The sequence below is a fragment of the Nyctibius grandis genome, chromosome 1, assembly GCF_013368605.1.
Source record: "Nyctibius grandis isolate bNycGra1 chromosome 1, bNycGra1.pri, whole genome shotgun sequence".
NCBI classification, from domain to species: domain Eukaryota; kingdom Metazoa; phylum Chordata; class Aves; order Nyctibiiformes; family Nyctibiidae; genus Nyctibius; species Nyctibius grandis.
Genome location: NC_090658.1, coordinates 87,637,405 through 87,650,655, shown reverse-complemented (window position 1 = coordinate 87,650,655; position 13,251 = coordinate 87,637,405). Strand labels below are relative to the sequence as shown.

At 37.0% G+C, this 13,251-nt stretch overlaps 1 protein-coding gene across 6 annotated transcripts in view; it reads right to left on the bottom strand.

Moving 5' to 3' along the window:
* EPHA7 (EPH receptor A7) overlaps positions 1–13,251 on the bottom strand; it is a 187,580-nt gene that overhangs the window by 171,424 nt on the left and 2,905 nt on the right. For all 6 annotated transcript variants that reach the window (XM_068407398.1, XM_068407356.1, XM_068407389.1 and 3 more), the window contains exons 2-3: positions 11,576–11,640; positions 6,468–7,137 (exon numbers count right to left, since the gene is read on the bottom strand). In XM_068407398.1, the coding sequence (XP_068263499.1) occupies positions 6,468–7,137; positions 11,576–11,640 (735 nt within the window). The remainder of the gene's footprint in view (positions 1–6,467; positions 7,138–11,575; positions 11,641–13,251) is intronic.

The window sequence follows — 13,251 nt, the reverse complement described above, 5'->3', positions numbered from 1 at the left end:
AATCACTTCTTAACATGTTCCTCTTTTTTCTATGATCAGTTCTTCCATTAAATGATTTCTACTTTCAGTTTTTCTGTAACCTACTAACTCTCCTTTCTTCAGTTCCTGGAACCTTGTTTTCTGGTTGGGGGGTTGTATTTTGTTTTGTTTTTTTCTTAAAAAGCTAACAAATAGTCATATTTAATGGAATGCATGTACACTTGAGATTCCCCTAACAAGGATTATACATGTCACTTCTCCCATTTGCACTCAGAAATGAAAAAATATTTAAATTTATTTTTAGTGGCTTAGCTCTCAGAGATTAACAGAAACCCTGGATCAAACAAACAAACAAACAAACACCCAACAAAAACCCAAAACGCAGAATTTCCAAGCAAGCCTGTTCCTTTTTCATCTAGGAAGATCTTTTATACTTAGAAAATGATAACAAAGCTATTACATGCCTATTTGCACCTTTCACAAAAGACTTCTAAGCAGAAAAGTTTGTTTCAGAAGCAAGATGTATGGTTTTGAGCGCCAGACTTGACACGATGAGATCCCATTTCTAAATACCAACTAAAGCTTCATTTAGAACAAACAGAAGACAGACTTTATGGCTAAGGAGTTAACGGCCCAGCTGTTGAGCAACTGTAGCTAATTCAGCAGTGGCATCCCAGACCCGTAAAAAGACAGTTTTAGTGCTTCCTCTGTAACTAAAGGAGAAATTACTGAAATCCTGTTAGAATTCATTGCTGGCTTTGTTTTGATTTCAAAATCTGTGCACAGCAGGGAATCTGACAAAAAGAAAATTAAAAAAAAGTACAACAAATTCAGTTTAAGGAAATGATATTCAGCAAAGTTCTAGCAAAATGTAAAATTAAAATTAATTCCTGGAGACAACAGAATCTGGGAAGAGGAATGGGGTGGGGGAGAAGACAGACTGGAGAAAGGGAAGAGCTCTGTGTTCAATTACTTTACCAAACAACTTCACATCTAGGATCTGGGCTCCTGATTGCCCACCTGCATGTGCTATTTCACTCCCGTCAGCTCTTCTGGAGCAAAGCAACTAGTTCTTTGGAAACTAAATTTGTCAGTAGCTCTGCAGTTAATCAATTTTAGGGATCACTCTGATGGCATTATGGATGAGAACTAGCTGGTTTCGACTGCCTCCACCACTTGATCACTTCAACTTAACAACACCTTACTTCTCACATATCTTTATGTCACACTTGAGAGAGGATGCTGTATCACCAAAACTGTGATGGCCTATAACCATATTAATCAAACTAATTCAGACACTTCAGGCAAAGGAACACTACAAAAAAAATAATTGCATCTTAGGGCCAAAAGGCAACACAGAGGAGACTGGGAACAAACACCATGAAGCATGAAGACACCATTTTCTTCAGGTGATAGCCAGCCCTGACCACTGAGAACACAAGCCATTTTATACGATTTAATTTGGAAACCACTCTTCAAAGAGGATGCGTTTAACAGTAGACATAGCTCCTCTCCCCTTCTCTTCTCTGTGTTGACACATCCAAAAGGCTGAAGGACATGAACAACGTAGGTCAAAGAAACCTGAATGTCTTAGGGAGACTGACAAATTTGTAAAAATCATCCTCTTTATGAACACTAGACTGTTCTGAAAGAAAGCTATAGCAAGAAAATATATCTTTCTACTACATCTCTCTGACAAGAAGGGCAGTCAGAAGACTCCAAGGTGAAAGAAAGCCAAGACGTTCAACTTTCTACAAACTCCAAAGGAGGATGGAAGCAGAAATCACAACTCTGCATGTCATAGTAGAAACACCTTAAATATTCTTGACCATCTAGTTAGAAGGTCTTATTTTCACCTTAAAAGTATCTGGTATATTTTTCTGAACCCTGTTAGGATCCTTTGGAAAGACACATGATTTTTTTTTTTTTTTTTCAAATCCAGTAGTTCCTATGCAGCTGTATCTGGGACCTGATATCAGATCACGTTGACCTTTCTTTAAAAAGGGACAGAAAAAATATTTAATATGTTAGGGGATAAAAACGGAAGGAGGTAGACACTCTCCTGTTGAACTTCCACTGGCTTCAGAGAAAATGACAAGACTCAGAGATATCCTCATTCAATTTGCTGAGAATAATTACATTCTCTTCCCTAGAGTAATTCTGGAGGCAAATGGAAGAAAGGTAACTCTTCTTGAAAAAGGCAACATTTAGACTCTTGATGATATAAATGACATTGAGAAAGTTTTCTGCCTTTTTTCTGCTTCTTCACAAAGCAAAACATTTTCAAGTTGAAAATGCAGGAATGTCAACATAGGTTACTGAACATGCAGGTCACCCACAGCTTTTGGGTCACGCTACCTGGGCTAAATTCTACACTCAATTCACTATATGCACAACTTGGGCTTTTTAGAAGCATAGTAACATTTTTTTAATGACAACTTATTCACATTCCCCCCCTTAATTCATTGCCCTCTACTAGCAAACTTGTGGCACATCAGCTCTTAAGTGGAGTAACATTAAAAAACAAAAATAAAAAAGGAAACAAACAAAAAAAGCCACAAACACACATACTTTATCACAAATATGCCAACCATAAGGCAAATTAGGTTTCTGGATCTGCTATCAAGTAATATTTCACAAAGTCAAGAGATAAAAGTTGTCCCAGGAAGAAAAAAATGAAGGAACAGATGTAGCCTGCAGTCTGGCACAGTGTGCAGCACATGACAAAGTTTGGAAAGAAAAGCCCCTTTTTTCCTCATCAAGACAAAATGTACAAATATCTACAATCCCTTCCCCATTTTGGGGCCAATAAAACAATTGTTAATGCATATGGTATTATAAAACGTTTAACCGTAAAATGCACCCATTTGGCTTTCCCTAGAAATCTGAATTTTTGGACTTGGTGCCAAATCATCTATGTAATTTCTCAGTTCAGTCATATTAAGAGATGCTTCCTACCTTCTGAAATATCACTCTACTGCTCCAACTGAACAAATTTAATTCGCTCCCTCCCCACCCCCAACTAACATGAAACAGATGGAAAAACCATTACACTATAAGTTCTCAAAGAATTATTTTCTCCTTCAAACAGCAATCACTGATCACAGTGTGGTCCTTACACGCGCAACATATCAACTGGACTCCACTGTGAGAAAGAAATCTAAGTTAGACCTATTGGGAGTCCACTACAGTCAGTGAGGATTTTATTGGTTTTTTTGTGGTTGTTTTTGTTTTGGTTTGGTTTGGTTTTTTCCAGAACAGATGCAATACATGATGTTGGAAGAACTGAATATTTCTAAGTACCTTTTCGGTGCCTTCGCCAGGTACCTTTTAAGACAATCCTTTAAAACATACAACTTCCTAAACCTACTGCCACACACCAGTAGACATCTGATCAACACTGAGGATAGTGTCCTTGCACATAAGCAAAAGAATCTGCAATTCAACGTTCAAAAGCTTATCTAGTTTTCTTATGTTTGTTTCACCCAGCTTTAAGATTTCGCTTTAATTGAGGATTGTGAGCTCTCTGGAATTGGACTCTCTTATGTATATGTGTTATCATGATAGACCACTGAGGTGGCTCAGACTCCTTGGCACACCTATAGTGAGAAGTAACCAGTGTATAGCTGAAAAAAAGATGAATTCAGCTTGGAAGACTGAGCACTGAAGAAGGAACACATGGGAGCTCAGTTTCCAGGTTGTGTGTTTCACTGCTCATGATTGTTTTCTTCCTTATCCTTCCCAGCACTAGCAGTTACTTACATTCATGCAACCAAAAAAAAAAAATCTTCTGGCAACACAACCAGTACAGAGTTGTGTATAAATCAATATTCAATTGTTTTAGTATCTGAACTCAACAAAATTTCACACACAGGAGAGAAGCTGTATGCAAAAGGAACACAATCTTCAATCACAGCCAGCCAATCAAGCCAGCGTAACACAAATGAAAATCCCCACTGAGTTACAGGCTGAAGAGCTATTCGGAACTACAATGTGGCCATCTACTCCTACCTTTGCTACAATGCAGCCAGATAAGGTAAGACCTTCCTATTGTGTTAATTCAGCTGAGCTATAGCAAGTGTGAGAGAGGAATCACAGACTTCTACCCATCCTGACAGAGCACAATGCTTGCTGCCATGAGTCGTCCCAAAGAAGTCATGCAGCATGCCAGGTACAAAGTATTTGCAGAAGTGAGCCCTCAGACAGGGCTATAAAAGCTCTGGGTTAGGAAAGCACACGCCAACTTGCTTCTGCTTGATCTCTTACACAGCTTGACAGTAACAGATAGCCAGTTGCATTAGTGTCAATGTTCAGATAAGTTTCTCTCAATACCTGTCACAAAAAACAGACACAGTATCAGTGTGCCAGCTGTATTATCAGTGCCTACATAGTTGATCATACTTAATAACATCCTCAAGCACAGACACAGTTAACAACTATCACAGACAGCAATTACTATCGCACGCCACAGTCACCCAAACCGTTCTGACTCTGAGCTGCCAACAGCGCGCATTCGGCGAGTGCCTGCCTTCCGCCTTTTCCCTCTCAAATACATTAACTTGCCTCAATATAGAGCCAGAGTTTGTTTTGAAACTCTTAACAGGATCACTGAAAGAAAAGAGGAAAAATACCATAAATGATCCTCTGGACTGTTTCCAGAGTAGCGTACTCTCCTAGAGATTGCTTTGGAAGCAAGCCAAAAATGGGAAGTGTTCTTGCAAATAAGCACACTACTATACTCAAGTACAAGTTATCATTTAATTCTTTTGTCAACATCAGCGCGGTTAGAAATTAAGAAGCCTGTTTAATAAACAGGTTACTTGAATTCCAGTTACCAAACATCAATTTCTTCTCTATCCATCCCCACCCCGGCTCACTCAGCTCTTGTCCTCCACCCACATCCCAACATACACTGTTTTCTTTTTTGGATACTTTCTCTCCTTTATTGTAAGTCAAATAAAATTAGTATATTAATTACATCAACCATGACTAGATCTGTAATCAACAGCAAGTTAACTAAGAAAAGGAAAAAAGTCAGTCACTCAAAGAAAAAACATTAAAAAACCTCAAAACAGGCTTCTATGGGACACAGTGCTTAATATTTTTAACAGAGGTTTAATACAGTCTACTAAATGGTTTTGTGAGGGCAGTTTTTCATGTTACAATTACTCCTAATGAGATCACCCTCTGCAGTGTATGACCCCCCTCCCTTCCCAACAGAACAATGAAAGATTTGTGCAAGGCTACAAAGGCATCAGATCAACTCCATTCACTTCACCTTGTACCAAATTCCCTCGTAAAAACTTGACAAGAACACAATCTTTTTTTTCCTGAGGACAGATTATTAATAATTAGATACATTTATTTTTCTTTTAGGGTGCTTGTAATCTTCTGTAGAGGATTCTGAAGTCCTCATACAGACATCTCGGACTCAGCGACTGCTGCCAGCTTTGTTTTTGAGATTCTGCAGGTTTCTCCTCTTCACAGATTTGTGAGGGTTTTTTCCAGTTTTTGACTTAAAATATTTCTCACCAACAAATGTCTGCCTGTCTTACAGTAAAAATATGATAATATATAACTCCTTGTGTCATCTTATGATAAAAATTATAGACCTTGTGTTAAATGTACATGAAAATACCTGTCTTCAAACTGCCTGTTCTCTTGATTTTACTGTAAGCAAAGACGATGAAATATCCTTTCTCACACTAAGCAGAACCATCTTACACACGTAGCCCCAGTGACAGCAATGCTAAGGGTAAGTATTATTCTAAGAATATGTGTAATTGAACAAGTCTGCATTGGAAAGTACAACTCAGTAGTCTCCGATTTACTAGTATTTTAAACTAATGACCATGATACCCTGGCAAGCCAAAAGTTTAGAGTTAGTTTTATGAAAAAATTTATTGTAGAACAGAAAACATACTTTACTCTGCAAACTTGATATTCTCTTTGAAAGATCTAAAACGATACTCTTTTGTCTGAATTTGTATGCACTTATGACAGAAACCTCTAACTTGGTTTTTATTGCGTGTACATTCTTCCCATTACTAACCACACCTCATTCCTCCTCAGTCTTAGCTTCCTTATAATTTTGTCACGGACCATGTGAAAGAACAAATTGTTTAGCTACTTACATCTGAGATTATTAATACAATGTTCTGTGATAGGTATGACTTGCTCAGCAAGAGGTACAAGGAACATAACCTTAACTGGTTTAAAATGTTAATCCTGAATCTATATTTATACTTCATACAACTTTAAGTTTTCTTGTTTAAATTTTAAAATGCAGTATGCAACTGCTGATGTCCCTATCCAGAAGAGCTGACTGCTTTGGATTAGCCAGTGTGAAGTTTACAGATTGAGGATCCAAAAATTTTAAAAGTAGACTGATGACATATTTCTCTTGAAAAAAAAAAACAACAATAAAAATAAGCTGGTAGAACATGACCTATAATGTACATATTACAACAAGTTGCATGTTTACTTACGTTCACACGTGTCCCCTTTTTGCTGGTATCCTGCTTTGCAGATACATTTTCCAATAGGCACTAGCCATTCTCCCTCTGCGCTGCAGTGCATCTTCGGTGAGTTCTCTGCCTCCTCCTCTGCACTGCTGACACAAGTTCCTCGTACTTCAACTAAGGAGGAAAACTCTGAGCCAGTCACTGTGTCAGGAAAGATAGCTAAGTTCTCAATGATGGACCAGCACTTCTTGTAGTAGACTTTGACAGAGACCAAAGCAATACAGGCCCCTACATCCTGAAATGCAAGATAGAATCCTTTTTTGGACAAAGGTCCAATTTCTCTCACCTCTGTGTTAAGTTTCATTTTTCTCTCCCCAAGATCACCCTGGGTAAAACTTTCATCTGCTGCAATAGTGTCTATTTTTACATATTGGTTTTCTCGGATATTCCTGCCAGTGTCGTAGTCTGTTTCATAATAATACAAGTTAAAAGTTTCTTTGCAAGTCCCCAGAACTCCAGGAAGACTGTTACAATCCCTCAGAGTGAATTTCAGTTCTACAAAAATCCTTTGTGCATTGCTTTTTGCAATCCAGTTAGTCCGAAGCCAGTTGTTTTGGTTTGATTCCATCACCTGGCATACCTGGTATGTTCGTATAGGAGTGTAGTTTTCATCCAGTCCACTAATTTCTTCCCACTAAAACAATAACAAGCAGTTAGTAATACAAAACAAGTACACTACCAGATGTAACTATTGTGTATTTTAAAATGCTTCACACAACTTAAGTCTTCTTTTTTACAGTAGGGCTTCATAAAAAGTAGGTTATTGTTAAAATACTCTTAAGGACCCAAATGTAGAAAATACATATTAATGCAGCTGCAGGCTCTCTCTCCCTCCACATCTTTCCTGCATATAAATAACTTCTAAAAATAATTGTCATATCATGGGCACAGCTGTAAAGGGGAAGCTTCAGAGAAGGCTGTTCAATGTACCAAGTTCTGATTACACACTGGGCTCTCCCAGATCTCATTAAGGTCATGACAGTTCGGGGGAAGCAAAGACCAAAAGCAGGGAGGCAGCTTTGCTTCCAGAGAAACCTAAAATCAGTGAAGTCTTAGAAACTGAAATCGCCTTGTGTTACAGTACATAAAACTTGCGCACATAAAACTTCCAGTTAAACTTTCGGTTGCACGGAAAGCATGGGACCGGGTCCTGAAACTTGTGAGTCGTCCGATTTTCACTCCTATCTGATGAAAGTGACATAGAGAGAGAGAGCAAGAGAAAATGGACAGAATAAAAATCTGAAAGCAAGAAAACATTTTGGTTTTCCCCTTTTTGTTCAGTCTACCTTCTGTTCTACCTATAAACCAAAGAAGGTAAGCAGAAACTCCTCACCTCACATTTTGTTCAGTGGCTGCACCCATGTTAAAAGGAGCAAACTTCATTTAGTTGGGAGTTCAAATGAACCATGAGATCACATACATAAGTAAGAATAACCCACATGACTGAAAGTTCACTGGTTCAAAGCCTGGGTTTTGTTGTTGTTCCCCTTTAGGATAATAACTATGTGACAAACTGGTAAACCTGTAACAGCCCCGTCCTCTTTAACGGCCTTTGGTGATGTGGGAATTTTCACCTCCCGCAATGGCAAACCTTCCACTGAAATCAACCAGGAGCATCTGCCCAGGTGTAACCAAAACAATATCTGTCTCTCACCTTTTTTCACATTTCTTGTAACATTTAATTCACTGCAGAAACCACAGCTGTAATAAATTAGGTATCTTTTTGAGCTATCCTCACCTGATGATACAGGCAACCATGACTTCTCCGTATGGCACTTGGCCCTCTGGCCCTGTGTCAATAACGCACTTAAGCTCATGCTTAAGATCAATGACAGTACTTACGAGCTTAATGGTAAGCATGTGCTTAAGTGCTTTGTGGGACTGGCATACTCGGCGCCTCTGCAGGATGGAGCACTCGCTGACATTCCTTATACCGGTAACCAAGCATGGAAGGCATTGGCCTCTCAGACTAGGAGCCATACAGTATACAGTACTTTGCAAGCCTATTTGACAGCAAATGAGATCATTTTAATGTTGATCTACTGCTCCAAGAAAAAGCAGATGTGGCTGAATTGATGCTGGAAGATTTCACCACAAAATATATCACGGCTGCAGATGCTGAAATGCACAGAAGTTGTAAATATCAAAGCACATTTCAAAGACCTACAGTTAATATAGATGTGGTATGTATGATATTATATATGCATATGGTATTAAACTATTGAAATATACTATTAAATACTCATGGAGTTAACTGAACTGATTGCATATGGTACTATATGAATCTCAGAACAGAAGAAAGTCTATCTTCATAACAGCTGTATCAGATCTGAATGAGTAAGATTCCGTGCCCCCCCCCCCCCCCAAAAAACTAGTCTTAACAAGGAAAGGGAAAAAAGGGGCCCTAAACTGAGGCCTTTGGCTCTGACACACTGGAAAACAAACAAACAAACAAAAACCCCACAAAATGCAAAACAAACAAAAAACACACAAAAAAAGCCCCCCAAAAAACACAAAGATGACAAAAAAGGTATGAAGCCTAAAATTTTACTGATTTTTATATTCTCCATTTCACATGAGGTAGTGTTGGGTTTTTTTTGTTTTGAGTTAGTTTGGAGGGCTTGTTTGTTTTATTTTTTATCTTGTGTAAGCAGTCCTCCCTCAAAACACCAAGCCAGATTCTGCAATGAGATATTCCAGGTAGACAATATCATATCTTTGAAGTGAAAGTCACTCTAATGCACCACAAAACAGAATTTGACTCCTCGCGTTTCGATGTGGACTGCTCCATCAAAACAAATCCTCCCATCTTGCCCCCCTGCCCAAAAAAAAAAAACAGAAAGCAAAACAAAATACATTTAACAAAATCAAACCATTTTTTGTAATACAATACAAACGAGCCTTCTTGGAGTCAAAAGCCCGCTACATGAGGCTACCTGGTATCAGAGAGATTCTTATGCTACAGTCAAGGAAAACAATACAAAACACTAAATTCAGATAATAAGTCCTAATTTACGTTATCTCTAGCATTAAATGCTGAAGTCTAGTTTTCCATATTTTCCCAAAGCCATGGAGTATGATTTTCCTAAAAAATTAAGGAAATATGACTTATGATTCAATTCTGTAATCACAGAGCTATCATTTCAAGTAGTCCATTGGAGGTGTACCTGCTTCTCTGCAGGAAAAAAAAATACATTAGTACTTCAGGATATGTTTTCACCTATGCCATCTGAGGACACGTTTCATTAAAATCTTTCTAAAGTGATCAGTTCTGTGATAGCTCTTACAGCAAGAAAATTCAACTTTTCTTTGTCCTGCTGCAACACATGGTGATACACACTCAATTCTATTTGAATGTGTCCTGTTCTATTGGTTTCAATATATGATATTTTAACTTCTCAGTTATCTTAACAATGTTTGAGATCATTGTTAGATGTAACATTTGCAGTTGAATGAGGCATTTAATGAGTGTCTGGCTGATATATACCATAGTGTGAGATGCAGTATTTTCTCTCAATAAGATTTTCTGTCTTTATTCCCATGAAGTATTTACTGCATAGCAGAAAATTAAGTAATTAAAAATAGAAAAACATTTATTTTCAAAATTACATTATTACAATGGTACTTTTATGTTAATATACAGGCAACTATTGCCGAACGTTCTCATGCATACAAACTCAGTCATTAACTTTGATTCACTTTTAATTCCTCATTGAAATTGGCTTCTACCTCTAACAGTCGCCTTTTACTATTTGTTGAATTTGACTCTACTTTCATCTTTAAGTATGCTGACATGTGTAACATGTGTTGACATGTCTTTCATTATCTACAGGTTAGCCTAATATAATTGCCACCAAGCTAATCTTTCAAGCACCTCTGGTAAAGGCTTCAGTCAGTGCAAAACGCTAATGCCGAGGTTATTAGCCATCATATGCGTTGAGCTCACATTACATTCTTTCTGAAGTCCTTAGATTCGTTTCCATTTTATGCTTGTATTGATTTTACGATCTTGCTTTTAAAGAAAGACACTTTCAGATTTTCATTCTTTTTATTTAAAGGATTTGTTACCCTTTTATATCCCCACTCACAGTTCACGCTCTTCTGGCTCCACATTTCTTAATGCGCTGAAGATTAAGGGCCTGATCCCTCAAGTCCTTGTTCATGCAAGGAGTCGCGATGGATTCAGCAAGACTGCTTCCATGAGTAAGAACTGTCCTTAGAATTTATGATTTGTCAGACTGAGTTAAGGTAGGACTAAGCTAAGGTGTGACAGTATACCCATTATATCTTTCTGAAAATGTTCTTCCTCAAGGCTTGAGAAAGAAGTGTTTTTATACCACTTTTAATTCAGACCGAAAGCAGCATTTCTCATCTTTATGGATATAATAAATAAGACAATAACACCGATGTTTCTAAACTTCTCATTTTTTATAATGATGTACTTTACAATGGTACGTTTCATGGAGTACCATGAAATAATTTGTAAGCAAACTGGAGGTGGCCTTAACCACATAATTCGTGCCTAGTTCCAGATATCAGGCTCCTCAAGACTTGGGGAAGTTTCAAGTTTGGAATGACATTTCAAACACATCTGCAGTATAAATGTTTTTATTTCAGAGCACTTCAATCTGTGCTATTCAATTACAAAGAAAACATCGTAAACAAATTTATGATCACCCATTATAGAGAAAATGAAAAACATATTTTTAGAAAGTTTCCACACAGAAGTAACTGCTGTTTCTAAAGGAAGAAGGAAAAAGTGATTTAAAATATCGTGTTATAAATATACAGAGCTCTCTGGTACAGCACAAAGGATTACACTACAAAACATAAAGCTACCAAGAACATTTAGGTGAGTTTCTAAAGAGGCTCTTCCTTTTAATTAGCATGTACATTTGTACCCTGTAACCTGATGTATGCTTCTTTCCATACTAAAAATGAAAAAGCCGTAAACACTTGGTACGATTACTGAAAGAAATATAAGGGGGAGCTAGTTGAAAGCAAGTCTTTCAGTCGCTTTGGTAAAATAACTACCCATCTTTAGGAACTTAATTTTTGCCTGGAGTACTTACCCCATTGGGAGGAGAGGAAATCCATTCCAATTCTGTCTGTTGTGCTTTAGAGTCCAGTAATATTACTAAAAAAGGAAGAAAAAAAGAATTTCCACTGTTTGTTAAATATAAGTGGGAATATAAAACCAAAGAACAAAGTCCGAACAAAAAAAAGTGATAAAAAGAATACAATTTTTGTACAAACTAATATTTTTTCTTTATACTATTAAAAAAAATCTGCAATCACAATTATGCATTTACTTGTGAACAGATGATTAAATGATTAAGTAACATCCACATATAAGCAGATATACATTAATCTTAACGATTTCATTGCTTAAATCAAAGCGTATTGTTTTTCTTAGTGCTCTAAAGTGTTACTAATCAGTCATTAAGATGCATACTCCCTTCATTTCCTTTGTCATAAGAAGGACATTTCCCATATGCTGGTTATTACAATGGGCTTAAAACAAATAAATACACACCAACATTTCAACACTTTCCAAACTGATTTAGACAGGACTAGTCTATACCTTACCGGAATTTGCACTGCAAAAGCAATGGTCTTTTTGAGTTTGAAAGAAAAAACAGTTGTTCCTCAGGTGATAAAGCAGTAATTCTATAAACAAATGACAACCAGGAAAACAGAAGACTGCAATTACCTCACACTTCGCATACACAAAATACTGCATACACAAAATCAGTCTAATTCACTTCATGGTAATGGCTCACTAAAATCTTCATGTCATTATACCTCAGTGACACTTCTATATAAAAAGACATGTTAGTGGCACCACAATTATTCTCGGCTAAATGTAACCCCATCTCCAAAAGCAGTTAATCACAACCTAATAAACCAACTCTTACATATTTTACAGTACATACTGGAGGTTATATTACTGCTGTTCTGTTACCTCAAAACATACATTTCTATATATGTCTTCTATTTCAATTATAGCTATAAGCTTCTTTCTTAGCATATAAGTTTCTGTAGACTTTCAAACTGTATATATGTTAATCTGTGATGTCCAAATAAAAAAAAAAAAACACAAACAGGTGCAATGATTTGCTGTAGCACCTTCTTTGAAACAGCCAAAGATGTAGAGTGATCAACCATGTATCTAGGTTTGGTACACTTTGAAGATTCCTTCTTCAAAGCTGCACATTTAACTTCATACTTCTATTTGATTAAATAAAAAGTAGCACTTCCAATTTAAATCCATTCAGTATATTTTTAGCTATAAAGCTATTTGTAACTTTATACATGGCATTTAAGTACCGATATTTCAATGTGTGATTTAAGGCTGTAACTTGAAGCAACTTTTGTCAGGTCTTTTGAAATGGTTATAATTCTGGCTTTGGGCCTTCCTCCTAGTAGAATTTAACACAAAATTCCAATGAATTACTAGAAAGATGAGATGACTAAAAAAGTTATTTAAACATTCATACAGTAATAGCTGGAATGTTAGCTGAACACAAAACGGTAGCTTCCAGGCCTATATTTCAGTAATAAAGTGGAGCTACTCATTAAGGAAGTTTGGTAGTCTCTCTCTAGAAAGATTATCTGCTTATTTCATTAAGCTTGGATTCAAGGGGCTTTACTTTGTCACACTTTCTATAGAAAAGCAGGTGGTGTATGTGGTGGTTTGTTAAACAAGAACATTTATAATGGTCCTGGAAAAAAAAAGGTACCACGA